At 37.6% G+C, this 23,884-nt stretch overlaps 1 protein-coding gene across 2 annotated transcripts in view; it reads left to right on the top strand.

The window, feature by feature from the left end:
• Positions 1 to 23,884, top strand: part of GAS2 (growth arrest specific 2) — a 91,003-nt gene that overhangs the window by 22,679 nt on the left and 44,440 nt on the right. For both annotated transcript variants that reach the window (XM_065636592.1, XM_065636590.1), the window contains exon 4: positions 14,523 to 14,664. In XM_065636592.1, coding sequence (XP_065492664.1) covers positions 14,523 to 14,664 — 142 coding nt within the window. The remainder of the gene's footprint in view (positions 1 to 14,522; positions 14,665 to 23,884) is intronic.

Here is a 23,884-nt window from a genome sequence, read left to right as displayed (position 1 = left end):
GTGAGTAGGAGCCAAACAAACAAAAGGGTGTCCTTGTTAATGAACTGCTTGGAAATTTCTTGCTAATGAATGTTTAAGTTTATCTGGGCTCAAGAAAGCACTGGATAAGGTGATGGAAGAGAGATCTCTTGGAAGGTTGAATACACAAAAACACCATGTAGACGAGGAAGTCCCCATAGTTGAAAATGGTTGGAGCTTGAAAAAGTGTTGAGAGGTGTAATGTTTGGTACGGTCTTAGTCTTCCCTAGATAATTACAGGCAGTCTGGGTTGGATGAACCTTCAGCTGACCCAGCGTTATTGGTTCTCGGGGCTGAATACATTATTGGTTGTGCAGGTGGACATGGGCAAACCTATCGTTCCACAAGGGTCAAACTTCAAAGAAATTATTTTAAATTAATTTTGTACTTTTTGTTGTATGTAAAGAGAACTCTTTAGGATTGAATCCCTACGGCTAAAAATATCACCCATGTTCCACTCTGGTATGTGTTACCCAGGGTAGTAATGTGTGATGGAGAGCGCTGGATTGGAAGCCTCTGATGCCATTTATGCAGCCTCTGCTCATTGCCCTTTAGAGCTCAATGCCATAATAGGCATGTTTGGCTATCATAATAAATATCCTGAATGTGTCCTCCACAGGTCTAGCTCCCTAACCTTGTAGCGTTGGATTTGTTAATCATTTTGGTAAAAGCATTTCAGTTTCTGAAGATGAAGCATTTAACAATTGTTCATTTCAAAGGATGCTGGGTTCTTTTGCAAATGTTAGAAGACAATGTTCTTCATTCTTAAGCAGCTAAACCATGATTTGAAACCTAGTGATTCTGAAAGCATTTATGTTGTATCTGATCCTTTGCTTCAGACAGACAAAATTTTGACTTTTTAAATGAAGGTGGAAATTTTAAACAGGGAGGGCAGTATTAGACTGGTGTGAATGTATGATATATTTTTAAAGAAGTAATTTTTTCCCCTTTCTGGAGATATTACAGTCATAAATAATCTAGTCACGTACATTTATAAAATGACAAGGAGTTGACTGATGTCAATCTTACTAAATGCTCAAGATTTGTATGGTAGTAAGTTATTGGAACTACTTGTGCTGTTGCTGCTAATGATCTACTGTCTAGAAACTACAGACTTATTATTATAGCAGGAGTTATTCCATAAAAGTGATTCATGTCGCAGGATGCCATTTTGTAATTTTCTCCCATTGGCTTGGATTTCATCTCCATGCTCTCCTGGCAATATTTTACTTTTCCTGACAGATAGTTAATTTGAGAATTTCACAGCTGTACAAACAAATTCAAAGCATCAAGGCATGTGCAATATGTGCAGAGCCCACATTTGCTTGGGCTTAGTTTAGTAAGCCCATTAGTTAGGATTTTAAAATAAACATAAATTGTGTTAATAGTTATCACCATTTTAATAGGCAGAGCATACTACTCTGCCCACCATCCTTGAAGCTGCCTATATACTTATGAATATTCCCCTGAAAAAAATGTTTTCATGCCAAATGAATGAAAACAGGTTGAAGCTGAATCATCTTTTTTGTCTGAGTTCTCAGAGGTTAATTAGATAAATCTCGACTCAAATCTCTGTATGAAATACTTTTGAAGAATGAATCAGAATCTAAAATTAAACTTCATTTTCAGGAATGCAGGTTCTAGATTTCGTTTGGCCTATAAAAGAAACAGAAGTACAAAATAAATCCAGATGCAAGTATTTCTTAATCTTAGAATGTTTAATTCAAATAAGCACTTAATTTTATTCTTCCAATGGGAGCTGATTTAATAAGATTAAACTGAATGTGCCCTGAAATAAAGTTGTTGTGTAGAAAATGAGGAGTAAGTTCTGTCCTTGGACATGCACGAACACTTCCATTAAAACTGTCTATGGAAACAGTAATTTGTGCCCGCACACACCGATGGATTTTCTAACATGAAGAGATTCTGTCCTCATCTTACCCACAGGCCTGGTATCTGAAGTGTATTTTGCAGTTGCTCCAAATCCAAAACTGCTCCTGGGAAATATATTCAGCGAATTTGATGCTTGGTGGGTGTTGATCACTGGGACAGTGTTGGCTTCTCAGAGTTGTGCAGGTTTGCATAAGGTGACATTTTGGCCTAGTGAGAGCACTTTGAGGGTCACATTGTGCACTTTGAGAGTTACAATTAAGAGATCTATACCAATATTTGGGATGGAAGGTTTTTGCCCTTAATTAAGTTCTAGTATTTAAGTTGGATCTCAGAAGGGAAACAATTCAGCAATTACACAACTGAAAACTCAGTTTGTTTTAAATTTCAAGATGTTTGTGTTTCTAAAGAGAATTATGTAAATCTGTGGAAGTAGTGGCAGAATTCTATAAACTAAAGGACTTGAAAAGCCAGGGAATTGACTTGAATTCTGTCAATATTGAAAGAAGAGACTAGTGACAAAAGAACAAGATTATAAACTGGAGGCCAAGTAAATGTCTGGTCTCAGCTCTAAGCTTATTGCTTGTTTTCTGGAGAACACATTTCTGTGCTTTTGTTTTCCACATCTGTAACCTGGGAATACTGTTCACTGGCTTAATTTGTGAACACTGTAAAGTGCTTTGAGCTCTTCTTGTGCTGAACAGTATTGTTACCTTGTTTTGTGGGTTGTAATTAGTATTAGGCAGTTTCATTATGAAAACAAATTGATATTTGACTCTGCTTATTTACAAGAAACATGGAAACTCATGGTTTTCTAAATGTAGATAGGAGACAGACATTTCTTATGAATCTGTTGCTTCAAAGAGCTTTGAATCTGCCCTGCAATGGGACTGCAAGCAAATGCAGTGAACCCCGTCCTCCCAAAGAAGAGACTGTACCAATGATTTGGGATTTGACTCATTTCTCAAACCAGTGGGAGTCAGGATTGAGTAACAGCTCTGAGATTGCTCCTGCAATTTATAAGCCCAAAAGATATGTTTATGCTTGTTCTATCTTTTCAATAATTCCTTTGCATAAAGGGAATTATGTGAATGGAGAAATTATCAGTGTCCAGGAGGTTCACGAGAAGGAGCAAATGCCTCAGAGTCCCCAAGGCATGCATCGTCAAGGAGCACAAAGTGTCTGGCAGCAGTTTAGAAATGAGGAAATTTGGTTTTAGAAAATATTATATATCATCATATGGATAATTATCACATAGGTTAAATGACAAATGAATATTGTACTGTAACCCTCATTTTTAAGTAATCCAGGAAGATCCATTCAACTCTTGGACAAGGGGAGACACTTGTACAGATACTGTAAGGTTAAATTGTTGGTTTTGTTTACAGAAGACCGTACACATCTGACCAATTGTAGAAGGTGTAATAGGTTGTGTTAGTATATTTTAACCTAAACAGATGAAATAGCAAACCAAGAAGAGAACTAGGACAATGTTTAATAGTTTCCCAAGGCAGATGACTTGGCTGGTGGACAGGAGGCAGCCTGTGCTTGGCATAATTCAAAGACTCAGTAGTTGGTTTAACATCTAAAAAAAATGGAATAAAGTAGTAAAGACCACAGTACTTTTGAAAGACTTTTAAAAATGAGGAGGCTAGTAAAAATAGATGTAGTTTATGAAATCAACACTGAAGCTCTTTGATCTTCCCTTACTGGAGTTGTCAAAAAGTAGGTGTGCATTAAAATTATACAGGATTATTAAAATGCAAAAAGTAGGCCAAACCAGATAATTTCTTTTTCTTCTTCAAGTAGAAAAGGTCCTGCCCTAAGGAAATCTTCCTCTTGAGAAATGATTGAGTTGCTGTGCGATGAATATTAGTAAATTTATAATTTCCTTTCATTTGGTCTTTCTGAAATATAATAATACTTTTTGAACTTACTGCTTCAATGTATTCTCAAATAAGAATAAGACAAACAGATTCTCGAGCAGAACTGGATACGTGTGATTGCTGTGAGACCACCCATAGGTACAACAGAAAGAGTTGTTTCAATTTTTTTAAAATTTGGAAAGGGTGTAAATTTTCATGCCTTGAAGGTATGATTCGCGTTCAAATGGAAAGGGCTAACAATAATTTTTCTCTTCTATCTTTGTCTGCTTTGCAATATCTTCCTTTGTAGCATGTGGGTCTCAGTCCTCTTAGACCTGGGGTCGCCAAGCTGAAAATCTGATGTGCTCTGATCAACAACGTGGTTCTATTTTTATCGCAGGCTTCAATTTCTCAAGTTTATCTGTGTCCTGTAGATAGGGTGGATTCCCAGGAGACACAGACTCTGTAAGTTTGGTGCCTTCAGCTTGTCTGCCCAGCATACAAAGTCCTCTGCTATGGCAGGGCCATGTTCAGGTGCTCTTTGTAACTTATGAATCTGACTTTCCAGTCGAGAATTGCGTGGATGTGCGTGGGCTCTGAAGAGATTAGTTGTGGTCTGGGGCAGCAAGTTGCTTGTCTGCACACTTGTACTTTCTAGGGACTTTTGTTTTGCAGTAGAAGCTTGTGGAGCCAATTTCTAATCATTTACAATATAGATATGGCCCGCAGTTACTTGGGAGGAAAAAAAAAATGTAGAGCATTGTCTTTTTGTATATTAATCTTCATAGTGGCAGACTGCTGTGGATATGAGAGGAAAAGAATAATCTTGTGAAATGACTCACAAGTGCTAATCCATCTGGAAGGAATCATTTCCACAAGACTGTGGAGCTGTTTGTTAGAGAATTCCTTGTACCTTTCTCAGACATGTCAGTAGTTTGCTGAGCTCATGTTCAACTGGATCGCTACCAGGTTTCTTGCAGATACCGCAAGATTTGCCTGCAACATCTCATGTGAACAAATCCTATATGCCTCAGCAAATAACTCTTCCAAGTGAGGCTTTTCTGCTTCCAGGAGCATTGCGTGGTAGGATAGAGTTCTGTTTTTCACCAGACCATAGAAGGAGAGTTCTGAACAAATATTCAGGATATTCTGTGGTTGTCTTCACCTTCCAGGTTGAAAAGCTTTTCATAAGCTTTTGGGTGTGCTTGAAGCCACGCATTGTGTTGGGGCAGAGCTACACAATTCCGGAAGGACACTGAGACATCTCTCCCCAGATTTTCTTCCCATTGATACTTCTTGTCTTTGGGAAAACATGGTTTGTTCCCTTGTTTGGCTGGAGCACATTTAATCCCTGTGTGAACTGGCCTTGCTCTCGTCAGTGAACCTGAGGTTCTCCTGCATAACCCTCCTTCTGCTCCTATTTGACATTGCAGAAATAATTAGAATTTGCATCTCAAGGTAGTTGTCACGGAAAAAGAAGGTTTAAGCAGTTAACTGCCTGTTAGATCCTACTCTGGAAAATATCCTCATGATTCAAACTGCAAATCAGGTCATGAGGAGAACAAACTTTGATTTCTAGTAAGATCATTTAACTAGAAGACATATCAAGTTTTTTTTTAGTTAACATTGGTTTTTTTTATGGATTACTAGTATGTAAACACTTCATAAAATTTGAGTTAAAACTGGAAGTTTTGATAACATTTTTACCATTACTTCAGTCCAGGTATTGCAAATAGGGATGACATATTTTTTGAGAGAAATATATAAACAGCCATTTTCAGACTTGCTGGATTTTGCCTTTTATGTGAAATGCATTGTAACAATCCTATTATTTGTTTTGTTGAGGTTTAAAGCAAATTGTAAAAATGTTTGTAACAGATCTTTCTATGGGACTTTTCATTTAGACTGTTAGGAATAGTCTGGAACAGAAATGGAGGATTAGGGACTCGAATGGAAATTAGCATACATTTTTATAAGTTTGAGAAAACATGATTTAGGACAACTATCTTCAGCCTATTTGTGCAATTTTTAGGTTCAAACTTAGTCGTTTTTAGGGAATAATGAATAAGGAAGAGCTATAGAATTTGCTCCATCTACCAGTAGTGAGTCTTGAACTTAGAATAATGAGCCAAAATTTCTGAAACAATGGGAACAGTGAATTTACAGCCATAAGTAATGACTGCAATGCAGAAGGAGAAAACAGAAGTCACTTTCAGGCGTAGACACCAATTTATAGATATCACGATTATGTCTGATTTGTTTATTTGAATAAACATGTACTCCCGTTTGGGTTGTGTATGTAAATGATCCCCAAATGCTTCAAGTATACAATAAAGCTTTGTTCACAACTTTAGAGGCTGATTTAAGGCCGGTGTGGAAATTTGGCTGTATAGATTAACATTCCAACATGTTTTTCAAATCATGGACATTTTCAAATTCTACGCCAGCGCAGAATTCCCAGGGCTCTAGCAGTTTCCTTGTGGTTTCTAATTGGAAAACTCACAGAAAATCAGATTCTTTATCATAAAGGCAAAGATGTAATTTTTCTTACAGATGAACATACAGGACTTTGGAGAACCAGACTTACCTGCAGTGAGCTACATGTGAAATTCTTTCTGAATGTTTTCATCATCTGCATTAAAACTGTCTTTGTTAAACATCTGGAAATGCAAAAAGCAAACAGATAAAGCATCTGAAAAAATTCTGTCTTCCTTTAGACCGTGTAGATCTTTATCACCGTCTTCTTTGACACTTGGCTCACGTTAGGTAAAGCACCATTTGGAATTAATCTTACAGAAAGAGCTCGGAACCCTCCACCCCACCTCACACTTCACAAGGTCATAGTCACCAAGTGTGAGATTGATCACTGAGAGAAAAAACAGGAGGAAAAGGAAGAGGCATGACTGTAAGACAGCAATGTACCCAACATTATAATCATTACATCAAGGAATCTGAACAGCTTCTTACATTTGTTATTCAGACTGCCAGTGAAAAGTTATCTGCTATAATTCCATAGATCAAAGAAATATATTGGTTATTTGAGCTATATTACACCACACTGTAAGTGGAAGTATGGAAACATCTTTCAATATGAAATTTTAGAACGTATAATGTGTTTTGACAGACTTCAGCTCTTCAGACTGAAATTTTCTAAGCATTGTCCTTAGCTTGTGTTCTTCTGGAATGATTAAGGGGAAAAAATGATTTTGAAATTTCTGAGGCTAAAATGAGTTGTTTTTGCCAAAATTTAATATTTTTCATATTTAACTTTATTTTGAGAGAATCTTATCCCCTTCAAGAATGTGATGCTTGATAAGAAATTATTGTGGGTTAATAAGATGCTTTTTGAAATGTGTCCTATGAAAATCCACTCAGATTTGACCAGTGTATATCTCATGGAGAATTGTTACTTATGCATGTGGTGCCATGTGCATTCACAGGTCCTGTTGTGTGACAATGAAATAGCCACAGACACCCTACTCAAATGCAATCCTCCTGGTTTTTTTCTCATTAAATTACAATACAAATGAGAGAAATTCAGAAACTATGGCTCTTCAACTAACTCTATGTTAATTCAGCTCTGGCTTCTGTGGTTGTGAAGGAGAAAAGCTCATGATCATGTATCAAAGATAAGGTGTAACTGTCCTCTGAAAGAACAACTGCGAGAGTTGCCGATTCTGTTCTAATCAGATGTTATCCAAGACACCTATTATGAAATAACCAATTTTTAAAATCCCTTTCTAAACATAAATTCTGAAAACTAGAGCTCTAAGGACAAAGTACAGCCCTGTGCATTTGTTTTCAGGGACACTGCAAAGAGGTCTTTGCCATGACTTACCTTAGTGTCTCTCTCTTAGTTTTTCCATTTATAAAATTTTGATAAACTTATTTGCTTTTTGATTTTCATTATAGTCTCTCTCTTTAATGCTATTTAATGGTAGTCACTCTCTTTAATGCTACAATAGCATTAGAAAAAGAACCAAGCCAATTTTGATTTTTGTGTTTGGCCTGCCTGCATTTTTAGATTGTAGATAAGTAGAAGTAATGGCTCTTAATTTGTGGTGCTTACATGCCTGGAGTTTGTAAATTAATTCTGCAAGGTCTTTGAAAGACTATTAATAAAAGTGAACTTGTCAGTAGGCAAAGGTATGTTGTAGAGTCAGATGTCTGGAAGTTTTGAAAGTCAATTTATAGATGTCTCCAAGACTTTGGGCTATAGTGACTTAATCCCGTCCCCGATGACACAAATGGAGTGGGCAGGGACAGGGTCTGAGACTTGTTTAAGTGGGCCCTTTGGGGTCAGCTGCCATTACTTGCAGTCTTTCTGTTAGATTGGGTTTTGATAACTGTCATTCAAATAATAATAATAATAAATAATGTTTTAATCTTTTGCTACATGGCCAGTAAGCTGCTTTCTAGACAGAGGTCTTAGAAGAACAAAGCAATAAACAAAATTTTAGCTTTTAAAGCTATATTGTTAAATTAAGCATATTGCCCATCTACGCTTGCTCTTAAGAAATTAAAACTAATGCTACGTGGAAGAAGTGAGAGAATGTTTTCTTTGATACTAACAGCATGGCTAAACCGTTCACATAGGTCTGTATTTATTTTAACATTGTACAGTGATATAAAGCCTTGATGATGCCTTATTTTTATTGGCATATCATAAATCCATTAGGTATTCCAAAGTGATCACAAATGCTTTCTTAGAATCTAAGAAGTTGATAATGAGTGATTTTTGGCTTTTGATGATCTCTGCAGTGATTACATAGGATAAAAATCTGGTCAACACATGGTCTTTAAACTTGAAATCCAACCTGCTATTCCATTAAAATGATATCACTCTACAGTACTTAATGTGACAGTGCAAAGACTGTATTTCACTGAAAGACAATGTTTCACCAATTGTTAAGTGAATTGCTTAGGGATCCTTTCTTTCTAAGTGCAATGTCATTTTTCATTAATCTGGAAGCTGTTCCTGGTTGCATGTCTGTTGAAAAGTTTGGCAATTTTTATTGATGTCTCCTAAGCCTTAAAAATTTCCATATTGAGGTTTGGATTTTTTTTTTCCCCTTTCTGGTTCATGGTGATTTTTTTTTTTTTTTTTTTTTTTTTAATTTTCCTGGTTTTTAACTTTTATTGTGGCCTTGGGGAGGCTGTAAGGGGATTGTATTTTTTTTTTAGGTCCTATTTTTTGCACCCCCACGACAAATTCTATATATGTATTTCCATATTCAGAGTTCCTTTATCCATTTTGCATATGCGTTTAGCACATTCTTTAGATTTTTGGTTCAATTGTTATATTTGGAAGTGGTCTCTCTCACAGTCAATGGAGTAGAGGGGGAAACAAAACCGGGCCCACCTTACCAAGGAGTAGTTATTTTACCTTGTAGGTATTACAGTTTAATTTATTTAACGTCTAGTTCATGCTTGTCTGAGCTTTGTGGCTATTCACTAAACCTGAATTTTGGCACTGCAAAGCAGTCTAAGCTAAACCTAATTTTCCTTTGCTGGAGTGTCTGGGACACCACTTCTGTCATTCATAAATGGGATCCAAAATGGTTTAGGTTTGAGTTCTTGAAGAATTAAGAATAGCAACTGAATAAATGATGGTTGACTAGGTGTATTGTCACTGTGGTGAGGTGAATTGCAACAGTTCAATGAGAGTAAGTTCTTGTAGCAATGAGCTTCAGTTCACTTCTATTTAACAAATTAATAAAACCCAAGGAGCAAAATCATATTTACAGAGAAGATTGTGGCAGAACTTCTCTCTTGTATTCCCTGTCCTAAAGAGCTAATTCAGATTTTATAAGAGGAGAAGGGCTTTTCTAAGAATACCTGAGCAAAAGGAGGGAAGAATTTAAGAAGGAAAAGAAATGTCTCTGTGGTCAGTAGCTTAGCTAAAGGCAAAATTGTAAAAAATTTTGAAACAGATACTTCTATCTAGCCGATATATTCAAATTTCAAGATGAATTTATGCTTACGTAACACAAAATAGCCACATGAGACACAACTGCAGCTGATACTGCAGTCTCCATGTGTAATTTTTCCTCCCATTTTGGTTAATGTAGCTCATCAGGCGATAAAAGCAATTTTTTCCAATGAGTGCCTATCTAACTGTAACCCTCTTCCATAACAAACAAAATTGCTAATCTTTTTCCTTTTATTCAAGTGCGAGTGACAGTTCAAAAAGTTGTGAAATCATCTATTCGAAGAGGGAAGTATGATTAGGCATCTTCAAAATATGGCTCAAATCTGCTATTGAAAAAATGAGGGTTTTAACGCACATTTGTGGACCCTCATTTTGGAAAAACAGTACCAAAAAAATACATTTTTCCATGTGATTTCAGAGCATCGGTGTAAGAGAGTCCCTTTTGGGTTCAGAAGTGAACCTGACAGCATTTTTCCAGGATTGCATCATATGTTTCACTCACACTTTCACATCCTGCATTAAACCACATGCATGCACATCAACAAGACAAGATTGTAAAAGGAGTGTAACTGGGGAACTGTTTTCATGATATTTGATAGGAGTAATTGTGGCCACTGCTGTTTCAAAGCAACTGCGGTTATACTACACTATGTCAACAAAAGTCACTTTTGCCATATGGAAACCTAATTACTTCAGAATGATCTGTTAGAAAGCGCTTTTGAGATAGTCAGGCCATTTATACAAATCAGTAAAAAATATTTGCGCATGAAACCATTCTTAAATAAGAGCTTTCATATGTTATAGGTTGAACATTACAGTGACAGTTTTGGAAATATGAAAAAAAAAGTAGCCTTCTATTTAGAAGGTGGTAGGGAAATTTATTAGGTGATAAGAAAATACAAGTATTTCCCTATGATTTCTGTGATAATCCTGATTGTGCTGTTATTGAATGGCGAGGAGGTTTTTTTGCTGTTCTCTTTAGCAAGACCCTAATATTGTGGAAGATGGGATGAAATCTAGAATGCTGCCATTTAGTGAGATCATGTGGTGCCTGAGAGATTTATCTGTGCATTATTTGTTCCATACAGTGACTTAAAGCACTTCTGGTTTTTTTTCATTTCAATAATGTAGGTTTTTTTCCCTTCTGTAGTTCAGGACATGCCTTGTTTTTACATTTGGGTGTTTGTCACTTCTGAGATGTTTAGGACACCTGTTAATCGGACACTTTTTCACTATGAAACCAAAGAATAGCACAAGTGTGATTAGTTAAGTGTGATAACTCTGTACCCAGACTCTTTTATTTGCTGTCAGTAGCTGTTACTACAAAAATGTACTTCTAAAAGACACTGTAATCTTTATAACTGTAAAAAAAACATTGCAAGCTCTGTGAGTGTCTTAGGTTTCACAGGGAAGCTGGGGTGACTGATGTATTTAAAGGTCTGTCTTAGTTGTCAAGGTACAGAAGCGTAATTTATGGACAGTCCGTTACATACATGAAGTTTTAGATGGTTTATTTGCTGACTCTAAGTGCCTAGATTTCTGACACATAAACCATCTGTTCTGAATTGCTTTTCTTGAAATCATTTATATATTCAGCCATTACAGTCTACCTAAATCAGAAGACATGAAATATTTAGAACCAGATTTATTCGTGTGTTGTTAGTCCTGGGGAGCAGCGGTGACCCAGGGGAAAACTGGAGCTTTCTGCATTCCTGCCAGGCATTGCGATGCCTTCCCAGCAGCCACTAGAAGAAAGGCGTGAAGGTTCTCCTGGCTTTCTCCTCCCTTTTAGCTGGTTTCGTACTGCCGAGGGCATCGGTGCCAAGGAGCAGCTCCTGTTCTCCAGGGCCATCGCCTGTGGGCTCAGCGCCCAGTAGAGCAGGTGGGTTGTGCCCACACTGAGCCCAAGTCTTCTCTGGGTGCCAGATGGCAGCCACTAGCCATATAGCACATTTTTTTTGGTGTAGTTTTTCTTTTTTGTCTTCCTAGTTCAAATTTCCTGAAATAATATGAAGGCTTTATCACAGACTTCCAGAGCAGGGTTTAATGCCTGTAGCGTGACATGAAAGAATATGGGCTGGTTACTGGAGAATGTGGCGGGACAAAGTGGTTTAAAAGCACAGAATCAGCTGGGCTGGAGTTGGAGAACTGAGTGGAAGGAAACAAAGCTAGTATGACTTCACCTGTAGTGCCCTTCCAAGCTGTTCCTGGGGTTATAAACAGGTTTCATCTTGGAGAAGACTCACCAGTTTCTGCAAAGGAGAGCCTGAGGGCAAAGTGATGTACAGACACTGTGGAAAATCCAGAGCTGAGAACTGAGTGAGCTGGGAGGTGAGATGATTTGACACTGCAGGTCTGCTTGCAGATAAAAAGTAACTGTAGCTTTATCTCCTTTCCATGCTTTCTGAGTAGCTTATGCACAAGTCTACAAGTGCCAGGAATACTAGAACTGGCTTCTTGTCATCTTGTTCGTGTCACAGTGCTGCTAATCCATTATAAAGTCATCCAGGATTTGTACTGCACATTGGACATAGTCAAAAATTTCAATGAATACAGTTTTGTCAGATATTATTTGTTTGGTCCCCTTTTGTTCACCTTTTAACTCAGTTCAACATCCATGTGTCACTTCAGACTCTGGTCCAAGCAGAGTTAATATGGGAAAAGAATTTAGTTCCATTTGATTTTAATGGTGTCAAACCAATTTATAGCTGCCGATAATTTGGTTCTGTGAGAGTATGGTCAAGTATGTTGTAAGCAGAGTGGATGTTTCATGTAATTGCATTAAGATACAGTGCTGTGAAATGGCACTTACTTGAATCTACTCGAGAAGCTGGAGTTGATTATAAACTAGCTGTGTACTTCTGAAGGGATTGATTCTGTTGGAATACTAAGAAATACATAATAGTTGCTCTCAGGACCTGAGGGAAACAAAATACCTTAATAGTCATGACCAGCCACACCTGGGACCCCAACCTGCCCATGGCCCAGGAGCTCCTCTTGACCTTAGCCCGTCCTACCTGAGCCATGTTGTGGACAGACCATCTGCAGCCTGGCTTCATGGCTGGAGCTTCAGCCTGTGCTGTAGCCTTGCGTCCAGCTTTATCTCCTGCCATTTCTGACTTAGTTCCTGGCTTATCTTCCCTCATGGAGCAGCCCAACTCTTGCTGCTCCCAGCCTGTTTCCCATCTTGCTTCCTGCTGCTGTTGGCCAGTCGAACATCCCTGCCCACAACACCTGTTCCTGTTCTGCACTGGTGGAAGGTCAGGTTACATCTTTGCTGTGGAAATTTTTTTCTTTAAGGTTTTTGCTATGTTTTATGTAATATTTTAGTAGAAAGCCATGAAACAAAAGGCTTGTTTTGACAGCTTTTCTCCGAGTGAAGATTGGACTCTTGACCTTCCTCCAGCAGGCTGCCAGAGAATTTTGTGTGACTCCTTTTAACAGAAGCATGTGCTCTTTTAAGACTATTAGATTTGTCCAATTAAAATCTTCTGAGAAAGGATATAGGGGGCAAAGATGAACCAATGCTGCACTACTTCTTCCTGAAGGCTTTAAGTCACAAAGGGAAACTCAAGGTGTGAAGCAGTCTCTAGAGTATAACGAGAATTTGCCTCAGAGTATAGATCCTCATGGTTTCTTTGAAGACATTAGTGTGATGTGCAAAGGGTCCTAGTCTAGAAATGTGTCTAGTGTTAATACTTTTTTTTTTTTAAAAAAAAAAAAGCCCTGGTCTGTGAGGAACGGAACGCTTCTCTCTCCTCTTCTTCTCTTCTTGTCAAGAATGGAGGGAGATTTAAAATTCCGTGATGGTCCAGGAGGTGATGTGGTGTTCATGACACAAGTTTTACTTGGATTTTTCTTTAAAATGTCACATAGAACCAGTCAGTGTTTGCTGAGAATAAAAAATATGGAGGTGTTAATGTCTCCTTTTAAATATTTTTAAACATAAGCATGATTTTTGCAGAACAGGAAAATGTGAAAAGAAGTGCAATTGGAATAAGAAACATGGGGGAATGAGAGGTAGATGGTGATCTGAGGAATAGGTCTAAACATTTATAAGGCATGTGCGTATGTCTAAAGCTCCCATTGCCATACTGATAGAATGAGTAGAATGGTGTTGATCCCTGTAGCCATTCTAGTTGGAGTTCATTTGGTTGATCAGGTATGTAGAGGTGAGTAGTTCTGTGCATGTAGATGTATTCTGCAATTACATTGCTGCTGTCATATGTCTAATATAAAATCATATATAAACTATTTCTAAACTGTCTTTAAATACTGACATTACTATGCTACCAGCAGCTGTTGTACGGGGAAGCCTACTCCTCTGTCTTTTTTTCCCTTTCCACATTTCCAATTATTTTGGACTGTTAAAACCAGACTTTTGGACATAGGTCTAGGAACTAGTAGATCTGAAACGAATTCACCCTTAATTTTGGGGAAGCTCAGTTCCTATTTAAAAGTCTGCCTTTATAATTTTATTTGTTGGATTTTTTTAATGCAGTGAGCTGGACCAAACACTAAATCCCCAAATTGTTGTCACTCATAGTACTACTATTCCTAAGAAGCTGCTAATATTGATTCGGCTCTGAACCTCGCATCACGTAGCCTGTCATGATGCTTGTGAAAAGACTTTGTGGTTGACAACTTCATGCTGTTAAATTCACTTCTCATGCTTCTTTATTTGGAATTTTTTAATGGACAAGGAAATATGTTGGTGACAATCACCCATCTAGGCAAAACCTGTATATTGATTTCATAATACTTAAATATTATGCTAGTATCTATCATTATCTCAACAGAGAACTTCTATTTTTCAGACCTTACCAGTACGGAAGATTCCATGCAAAGCCAATGCTCCTTCAGGGTCTTTTTTTGCACGGGACAACACAGCAAATTTCTTATCCTGGTGCAGAGATGTGGGAGTGGATGATACCTGCCTGTTTGAGTCAGAAGGTTTGGGTATGTATTTGTTTATATAGTAGCTGGTAATTTTAAATAACTTTCGTGTTTTGCCTTGAAAGGCAGAAGAGCTCTTTTACTAGATCCTGACTCCAAATCTGACCTGTGTCTGACTGTGTTAATTCTGCCACTTATCTGAAGCATGAACAAATAAAGTACACATCATTTAAAATTCATTTAAGTCAATTTTAAGAGGAGCTTAAATGAGACACAAATCTTGCTATGATTTCTTGCACACAGATGATTTTTCACTTGCACACACTGTTTTGAACATGAAATGCTGTGCCTTAGTTTGTTGTATAAGATGGTTCGTTCTTGTTTCAGGAGAGCAGGACACAAGTGCATGCTCCGTTTTGGCTGCAGACATTTATTTATTTGTGCAGATTGAATGGGTTGCTCAGGCGGCAAGAAAATATGAAATTTTCCTCCGCGTCCTGTACTGACCTTTTTTCCAGGTGTTCCACTACTGCTTCAGGGCGTTCCATCAAAAGAAACGGACTGCTTAGGAAATCACTGTTCTAATAGGACGTATTTGTCAGTATTTTAAGTTTTTTCTCTTCAAAGGAAAACTTATGAATATTGCATCGAGAGTTTGTTTCAGCCAAATATCATGAAATGAAGAGAATCAAATGTTTGTTATCTGAACTCAGATAAAAGTGTAAAGCAGTTGTGATGATAGGCAGCTCAGTTTCCATGGAAGACAAATGAACAGCCTGTACTGAATCAAGAGGCTTCTTTGTTCTGTTGCTCAGAAGGTCTTTGCCCAGTTGAAGTTCGTATCTGTATTGCGAGTGATCTATTCCCCTTCTTTTACCATCTTGCTCTAGTAGCACAACTATTTCGGAAGCCATTTTTTTCATTTGTCTCCTCTTTTATCCTGTGAGGTTTTTGTAGTTAAATTAAATTATTTTATATCCCCAGGAGAAAATGCTTGGCAGAGAAGAAATTAGTATCACAGATACAAATGACAGATAGCAAGGAGGTTATATGTCTCTGTTCTGTTAATTAAATCCTCAATATGAATTTTTTATTGGACATGGTAAATCATGTGGAAGATTAATAATTTTATTTCCAAAGATTTGAAATTATGGAGAAGTTGGACATAGCCTAGGACAAAGAAACTTGCAAACACAGGAAAGAAAGAGACACAGGCCTCTGATGTCTGAGATAAACAGAAGAACCTGTGGTTGATCCAACACTGAAATGAATTTAGACTTTTTACTGCTATGGTAAACTCAGCAGTTTACCATTGTTCCAAATAATAGGTTAACTGTGTAACTGAGAGTGTGTTTATAAAGAATTTTCTTGTGCATTGTTAAAAAACCCGATCTTGTTCAGAGATGGAATTGCCATAACTAAAATACCAGCATTCCCTGAATAAGTTAATTTTTACACGTACACGGTGCTTTGCCTGTCGCAATATAACACTGAGTGCAAATGCACCTGGAAACTTAATGTTCGAGATGGATTCCTCGCTTGGAAAAACAAAATGAAATAGCCCAGATACAGAGTGCACAAACCAGATATGGCTGTATTGGATTTGTTTGATGAGTGACTCATTTTTTACTTCACTGATTGAAAACTAGTTTCTGTTGTTTTCCTTCTCTGAGTGTTACTGTTTATAGAATCACAGAATCACAGAATGTCAGGGATTGGAAGGGACCTCAAAAGCTCATCCAGTCCAATCCCCCTGCTGGAGCAGGAACACCCAGGTGAGGTTACACAGGAAGGTGTCCAGGCAGGTTTTGGATGTGCCCAGACAAGGAGACTCCACAACCTCCCTGGGCAGCCTGTTCCTGTGTCTGTCACCCTCACTGTGAGGAAGTTTCTTCTCATGTTTAAGTGGAACCTCCTGTGTTCCAGTTCGTACCCATTGCCCCTTGTCTTATCATTGGTTGTCACTGAGAAGAGCCTGGCTCCATCCTCGTGACACTCACCCTTTACATATTGATAAACATTAATGAGGTCACCCCTTCGTCTCCTCTTCTCCAAGCTCAAGAGCCCCAGCTCTCTCAGCCTTTCCTCACACGGGAGATGCTCCACTCCCTTAATCATCTTCGTTGCCCTGCGCTGGACTGTCTCCAGCAGTTCCCTGTCCTCCAGATGAGGTCTCACCAGGGCAGAGTAGAGGGGAAGGAGAGCCTCTCTCGACCTACTAACCACCCCGCGTCTAATTCACCCCAGGATGCCATTGGCCTTCTTGGCCACCAGGGCCCAGTGCTGGCTCATGGTCATCCTGCTGTCCCCCAGGACCCCCAGGTCCCTTTCCCCTACACTGCTCTCCAACAGGTCATTCCCCAACTTAAACTGGAACCTGGGGTTGTTCCTGCCCAGATGCAAGACTCTGCACTTGCCCTTGTTATATTTCATTAAATTTTTCCCCACCCAACTCTCCAGCCTGTCCAGGTCTCACTGGATGGCAGCACAGCCTTCTGGCTTGTCAGCCACTCCTCCCAGCTTGGTGTCGTCAGTGAATGTACCTGTTGAAAAGACTTATGGTGCTGAAACTAGGATTAGGACTTGATAATATTTTGACTTCTTTTTCTGAACTTGAGAATTGGGATATTGACCACGCCATTTCTAAAAACGATAAAAATAGAAGCTACTATTTTTCCTTGGTTTGAGCTACAACTTTTAAAAGTTTTGATTTCATCTAAGGTTTTTTGTAATGCATTAGAAATAATGATGAATCACAAAGCTAGCAATCTAAAGCTTTTATGTTCCTCTCTCTCCCACAAATCATTTCTTCACTGCACAGGAAAAATAATTCAGCAAAGGTAAGTAATGTCAAGGGTTCTATTCAAAGTGGTGAGAAACGTGTGAATGCCATCTTAAGTGTTTGCGTTGCCTTATGGAAGTCTGCTCTATTTTTGATAATAAATAGTTGTGGTGAAATGATGGTTACAGAGGTAACTGGTTTTTATGTTGTTGTTTTTTTTTTTCCTATGTCTAATAAACTGTATTGATGTGTAAATTGCAAGTGATAAAGTAGCTATTTTCTCTCTATATTGAGGAACTTTAGTGTCTTAATGTTATTAATTGGGTTGAGTTTTAGATTCCCTTTTGCTGTATTCTGCTTGTCTTATCGTATGCAAATACTGTATTATTTAACTGGATGCATACAGTGATATTTTCTTCATGCCATTGTATCACATGAAGCATTCCTGAGGCCTTTTTCTGGCAAATTTCTGTTCTAACATTATAAGAGTAATTTTGGAGACTTATTGCACTGAAACATTGCAATGATGGATTTATGACACTCCTGATTTAAAAGAAAAAAAAGTTCCAAGTCTATTCAGCAAAATTAGATATGTACTAGTTAAGAAATTATTAATTGCTATTATTTCTCATTGCTTAAAATATATTCTCATCCTGATGAGTTCTGAAGTCTTGGAAATGATGTAAGTGTAACTGCACAACAATGCCTCCGACACTCCCACTTTTTTAGCCCTGAGATTGAAGTCCCGTGAAGGTATTTGTGGTTAGGATGGAACTGTGTCAAACAAGAGACTATAGCAGAGCGATGCCATGCGTGTCTGAGGAGCTTGCAGGTGAGGGGTTTTATTGGGAATCTTAAGTGTTCCTAGAAGCTTGGTACCACAAAGTGTCAACATTCTAAGGCTGATCCAGACGAGCAGGTGAGTAGAATTACTAACATCGCTTTATGTCTTTGTCCATCACTTGTGGACTGATTTAGCAATTGATTTAATTATTTGACATTAAGCACAGGTTCAAATGCTTTGGATTTGGGATATCTAGCTGAGCTAAACAAAGAAACAGGATCAAAGTCTTTCTTGAAAATAAATAGAAGAAAAAAGTGGTATTTGTTATCCTGATAGATATGATTATGACTTCTAATCCATAGAGTTAATTATAAAGTCCTTGAGAGAGATCAGTGCGGAGGTCAAAAGTTTTAAAACAACGCACTTGTACAACTAACTTGCAGTTAGTAGTCTATAATATGGTGCATTTTGTCTTGCTGAATGTTATAACGCCTTAACATAGTTTGAAATACAAACAAATTGGAAATATCACTTTCCATAGAGACTTATAATGCAGCCAGAGCTGACTGGTAGCAATCTATAAGTATTTTACCCTTCACACTTTAATGCAGAGACATGGCAGGAGAGTCTCAGATTTAATGCCTCGGCAAAGAAAAGGTGACCACTGTGCCTGTTGTGTAAGCTGCAAAAAAAACATGAGCATCTGCAACAAATACAGCAACACAGTGTGTAAGGATGAACTTGAATGCTGTAAGATAGAGGGTGACCGCCTGCTCCCTGCACTCATTGACCACCTTAGCATGCTTTTCATAGTTGTTGTTTTTATAGTTAGTGTATCTAAAGAAGAAGGAATTAGCTGCTTTGATACCAAAACCTACGCTCTGAAGTTCAAATTTTCTTCGTCTGGTTAAATGTTGAGATACGCTGTCATTGAATGAGGTTCTTAGATGTCTCATAGGCCAAATTTGTCCTATGTCTAGGACTTGGAAGATAATGCATTAACTGTTTTCAATCTAAGAAAAGTGACTCTGTCTGTAACTCCTCTGTTCCCATGATACGTACATTTTGTAAGTTCCCCATTGTAGATTTTAGGGCAGCAGATGCACACAGCTACGGTAATTCAACTTCTGGACACATTCTTGGTGGAGATATTTGTAATTATGGTGCTCAAGGCCAAAGAGTGTAATGCTCAAAGAAAACTCTTCTTGGCCAAATAGTGAGAATGGTAAGTTTTTCTATGATTGCTTTAGTTAAGCGAACTTAAGCTTTAAGTTATGAACTCTTTGTTGGTAACATAGTGTTGTTGGATGATTATAGGATTTGGAACCAGTGAATATGCTGCATCTCTTCTATGAGAGACTCCACCCGGCAAGAAAAGGGTTTGCCACCAAGAGTGACAGCATGCTAATGTGTGTTGTTTGTTTTGGGAGTTGTTGGATGATACTGTTGTATTAATGTTTTGTGCTTGTATATTCTGTAACTGTGCGTGTGTACACACAATGTGACATGGACTTCTTTTGATGCAACTTATTGGTTATAGAGTTTAACGGACAGGTTCTCTAAACAAAGGCATCTAGTGTTTTAATGGAAATAATAGACTTAAACACAAACACCTCTGATCTCTAATGTTATTTTTTTTAAGTAAAAAAAAAACCCTCAAAAAACCAAGCAAATGTTTATCGCTTTAAAATATTTTATGCCTATGACAAAGGATGTTTTTAAATGAATACTCTATTTTATCTAATTTCGTATTACAAGATGGAAGTATTTTGACCAGTCTTTCGCAGTGACACATCTATAGCTTGGAACATTGTGTTAAGTTTCACATGTAGTTGCATCAGAATAAGGCTTTGTCCCACCTTTCACAACATTTAACTAAACAACTCATACTATTGTTGAGTGTGTCTTATTTTGAGGACTATAGAAGCATCCTGGACACTGTGTTATAACCATTGGATTAGCATCTTAAATTAATAAATTCCACTAAATTATTAGTGTTTAGGTGATCTCTATGTTCATTCTAGATTAATTCTTTACTATCCATAGAGGTACTGTTTGAAACTTTGTTTTGAGGCTTCCACAAGTGATAGTGCTGAAATGGGGGACAGGGAAACACAACTCCTTGATTTAAGTATGTCATAGTATATAACTCCTTGATACAGAAGCAAGGATACGTTTGGGATAAGTTGAACAAAGTGTTGTCAAAGCAATGTTAAAAAAAAAAAAAAGGACAGACTACTGTAGGATCAGAAGAAAAAGTATTAAAAGTATTAAAGGAGAAAGTAAAAGATATTAGGAAGAAGGATCAAAGGATCGACCTTTTGAAAAACCTTCCCAAAACATGCGAGAAGTCTGATAGCAATTGGAAGCCCAGGATAATAAAGACTAAAACACTTTGGAAAATCTCTTTGCTTCTAGTTGGCTAAAAAAAGTTTAAGAATCAGAAATTGTATTCACTTTTTTGATTCAGCTATGCCCAAGATATTAAAAAACAAAAAATGTTTAGAAGAAAAACTGATTTCACTAGAAGCAGTTTATAAAAATGTTAGGAGCCAAGGCTTGACACTTGACAGGGAGGTCTAAGAAATTTATTTCTGTATTGTGGCTGGGCATTCTGCTGGTTTAAAAACAAACAAAATCCCATAACCAGCCAAACCTTACATTTGTTATTATGGATACTCTGGGTCAAAGAGAGTGACTGGCAGTAACTTGAAATGAGGCAGGCAATGAGGACAGCAGATAGGGAGGGTTTGAAATGAATGAGATGGAAAGCAAAAGGGTCTGCAGCTGTCAGGACACCTCAAATAAGCTGGACTTGTGTGCACTATTTCCAAATCTTCACGCTGGTTTCTTGTCAAGCAAATAGCATCAGTGAGATTCTCTGGCAAGGCAGATACTTCCAGTTGTCTTATGCAGTAGATCTGTGTAGCTCATGTGTCTTCTACATTTCCAAATTGGTACTTGATTATAGTCACCTACTCAGATAATTCACCTTGCTAATATTTGATGGCGGAGGACTGGCCAGTGATTCTCCAAGATTGTTTTCTTCCATATATGAAAGTGTGAAAAATTACAGGAAATTGCATATAAAAATTGTATTAATACTGTGAAGTACTTGTGCTATAACTAAGACTGGCTGTACTATATTAGTTAAACCATTTAACTGTTATGATACACACATCAACTTTTCATGTGGTCATGGGCTATTTTTCACCCTAAAAGTGCTGTGTTCTCTTTAGGACCTTGCTCTGCCAACATCTTGGTATGGTATGGTTCATGAACTGAAGGAAACTCTCATTGGTATGTTATTTTCTCCTCAAAATCCTCATTTATTGCAAAAATCTGAAGACATCTGGACAATGATGGAAGATGCTGAAGGATAGTATTTGGATATTTCTACTGAGGGGCGTCTGAAGAAGTGACAGAAGTGACACAGAAGTGTCAGGTCCCACATGCAGCAAGAGGGTCCATATCAGGCTTTGTAATGGGATCACTAGTTGTGTTGGCTTTGCTTTCATACAGAATATAGTATTAAGAAACTCCAAAATGCCCTGGAGTTCAGGCAGGAAGTATTTTAAAACAGCACCTACATAAGTGTGCTTATTTTGTATTTTATATCTATACTTTAATTCTATGTATAAGATAGGGACAATAATATCACGTACCCTATAGAAGTGTTAGAGAAGTCTTCACTTTTGATTTTTCTTTGAATTCCCCATAGCATACAGTAGCACTGTTGTGGAAATGAGTTGCAATGTGTTCAGTGTAGACTTTAAACAATGTGTAGCGAATTGTGTACGTAGTTGTAGGTAGAATGAACGTGGCTTCTAAGAATAGTTTTTTGGCTTCCAGTATATTATGTTCATGTATAAATTGTTACAGTTACGGAAAATGTGTTGCTTAGCAAATGCCTGTTTGTAGAATATCTGGGATTGAGTACCCGGTCAGGTAAAAAAATTGAGGTGGTGTATAGATTATAGTAAGGAATTCAGAAAACAGTAGCTGTAATTTCCACAAGATACAATAGAATACCATGGGTACAGGTGTTACATTCCAATCGGAACTTGTAACCAGTCACTTCAGAATCACCTGTAGTCCTCAAATGATTAGTTATTACCATATATCTGTGCACAATTCCATGTTTATAAAGCTGTGTATGTGTGTAGTGTAGTTAGCCATGAACTGTAGTACGGTCAGAATATAAATGTGAATTTAAATTACAGTACAGTGAGAATTTAAATGCGAATTCTGAAGACTTCTACAGATTTTCCTTTTTAGTGACATGCTTATTATAAACAATGAAATAAGTGATTTTGCTGTGCTGTGCCTCTGAAATAGTTTTTGCCATCTCTTCTATCAGAAGTCTTGAAGTGGTTCAAAAATATGAACTCAACTTCAATATGTAAAACTAAGAAAAGAAGCATAAGAAATGCTTCTCTTTCTGTACTCTAGGTGGGAAAAAATGAAAGGTAGCTTTTTTTTTTTTAAATAAAAGCTTAGGAGGCAATCTTTTGAAAATGACTGTAAATACCTAGTTCTTTCAGTTATTGTGAAATAGCACCAGACACAAAGTGTCCCAAATTAGTACTCAGAAATCAAGGCACTCAAAACGGCTGCTTGTTCCAAAAGATGATGGTTATACTGAATGTGTGGGACCAAGATAGGTGTGGAAATGCCGTCTTGTGTCTCTGTGGCTTCTGCTGTAACCCCTCACCGTTCTCTTGTGAGGTGGTAGCCCGTTAACCGGAAAAATGAAAATGAAAATTTTGCTTTGAGAATCTCAGTTATTTCCAGTGGGTATTGCAGTATACAAAATAACCTTTGTTTGTCTCTGAAGTCCCCGAATACATATGCTGGTATAGTCCTCAGGAATGCTAACATTTTCTTGTTGGAAGTGCTGTGTCGCCGTCTTCTCACCAGATGAGCAAATGCTTGTTTTTGTGGTTGGTTATTGCCTGCACAGCTCTTCATCCTCTAACAACGGTTTCACTGTGGCACGTTGTTCCATGTGAAATGCATGAAATGTGTCTAGATTATGTTGAGTCAGATTTGCTAAAGGACTTTGAATTTTGTTTGGGTCGAAGAGCTTTAAGCATTGACAGAAAAACATTTTATCTTTCTTAATCAAATCCTCTTCCAGTTCCATTTATGGATCTTTTTGCAAATAATATTACTTGAGCCTCTTTTTCTTCTCCCTTCCAAAGTAATTCAGATGTGCATATGTGTGAATTGCAATTCAGAAATATTGGACTCCCTTTGACTGTTTAAAAAAAGGTTTATTCCATTGTATTTGAGGGATGCCTTCTTTCTTAAAAATCAAGTTTTATTTTGGGGCAGTCCAGACTGATTTAGAACCAAAGCAGCAGAATACATTTCTAGGGTCACGAATGTAACACTTTAAAAATACTGATTATGAGTAAAGGTAAATGTTTTGTAGAATCATAAAATGTCCTGAGTTGGAAGGGACCCACAAGGATCATCAAGTCCAGTTTCATAAAATCACTGTGGTGTGGCAAGGAGAAGAGCTGAACGTCCAAGCCTGCATCTTTTATATTCTTAATAACAGCTGACTGAAGGATAAAAATAGTTTTCCTAGTGCAGTGCCATTTTAGTTTTCATGCTTTGCAGTTTCACTTCTGGAATTATAGTTGGATGAGATTTGAGGGGAAGAATCCATACATCTCAAGGTGCTACATATATACTAAAAAAAGACATTG

This window comes from Caloenas nicobarica, chromosome 5 (genome assembly GCF_036013445.1).
Source record: "Caloenas nicobarica isolate bCalNic1 chromosome 5, bCalNic1.hap1, whole genome shotgun sequence".
In the NCBI taxonomy this organism is placed as follows: Eukaryota; Metazoa; Chordata; class Aves; order Columbiformes; family Columbidae; genus Caloenas; species Caloenas nicobarica.
The sequence above is the reverse complement of the archived record's forward strand: the minus strand, read 5'-3'. Positions and strand labels throughout refer to the sequence as shown.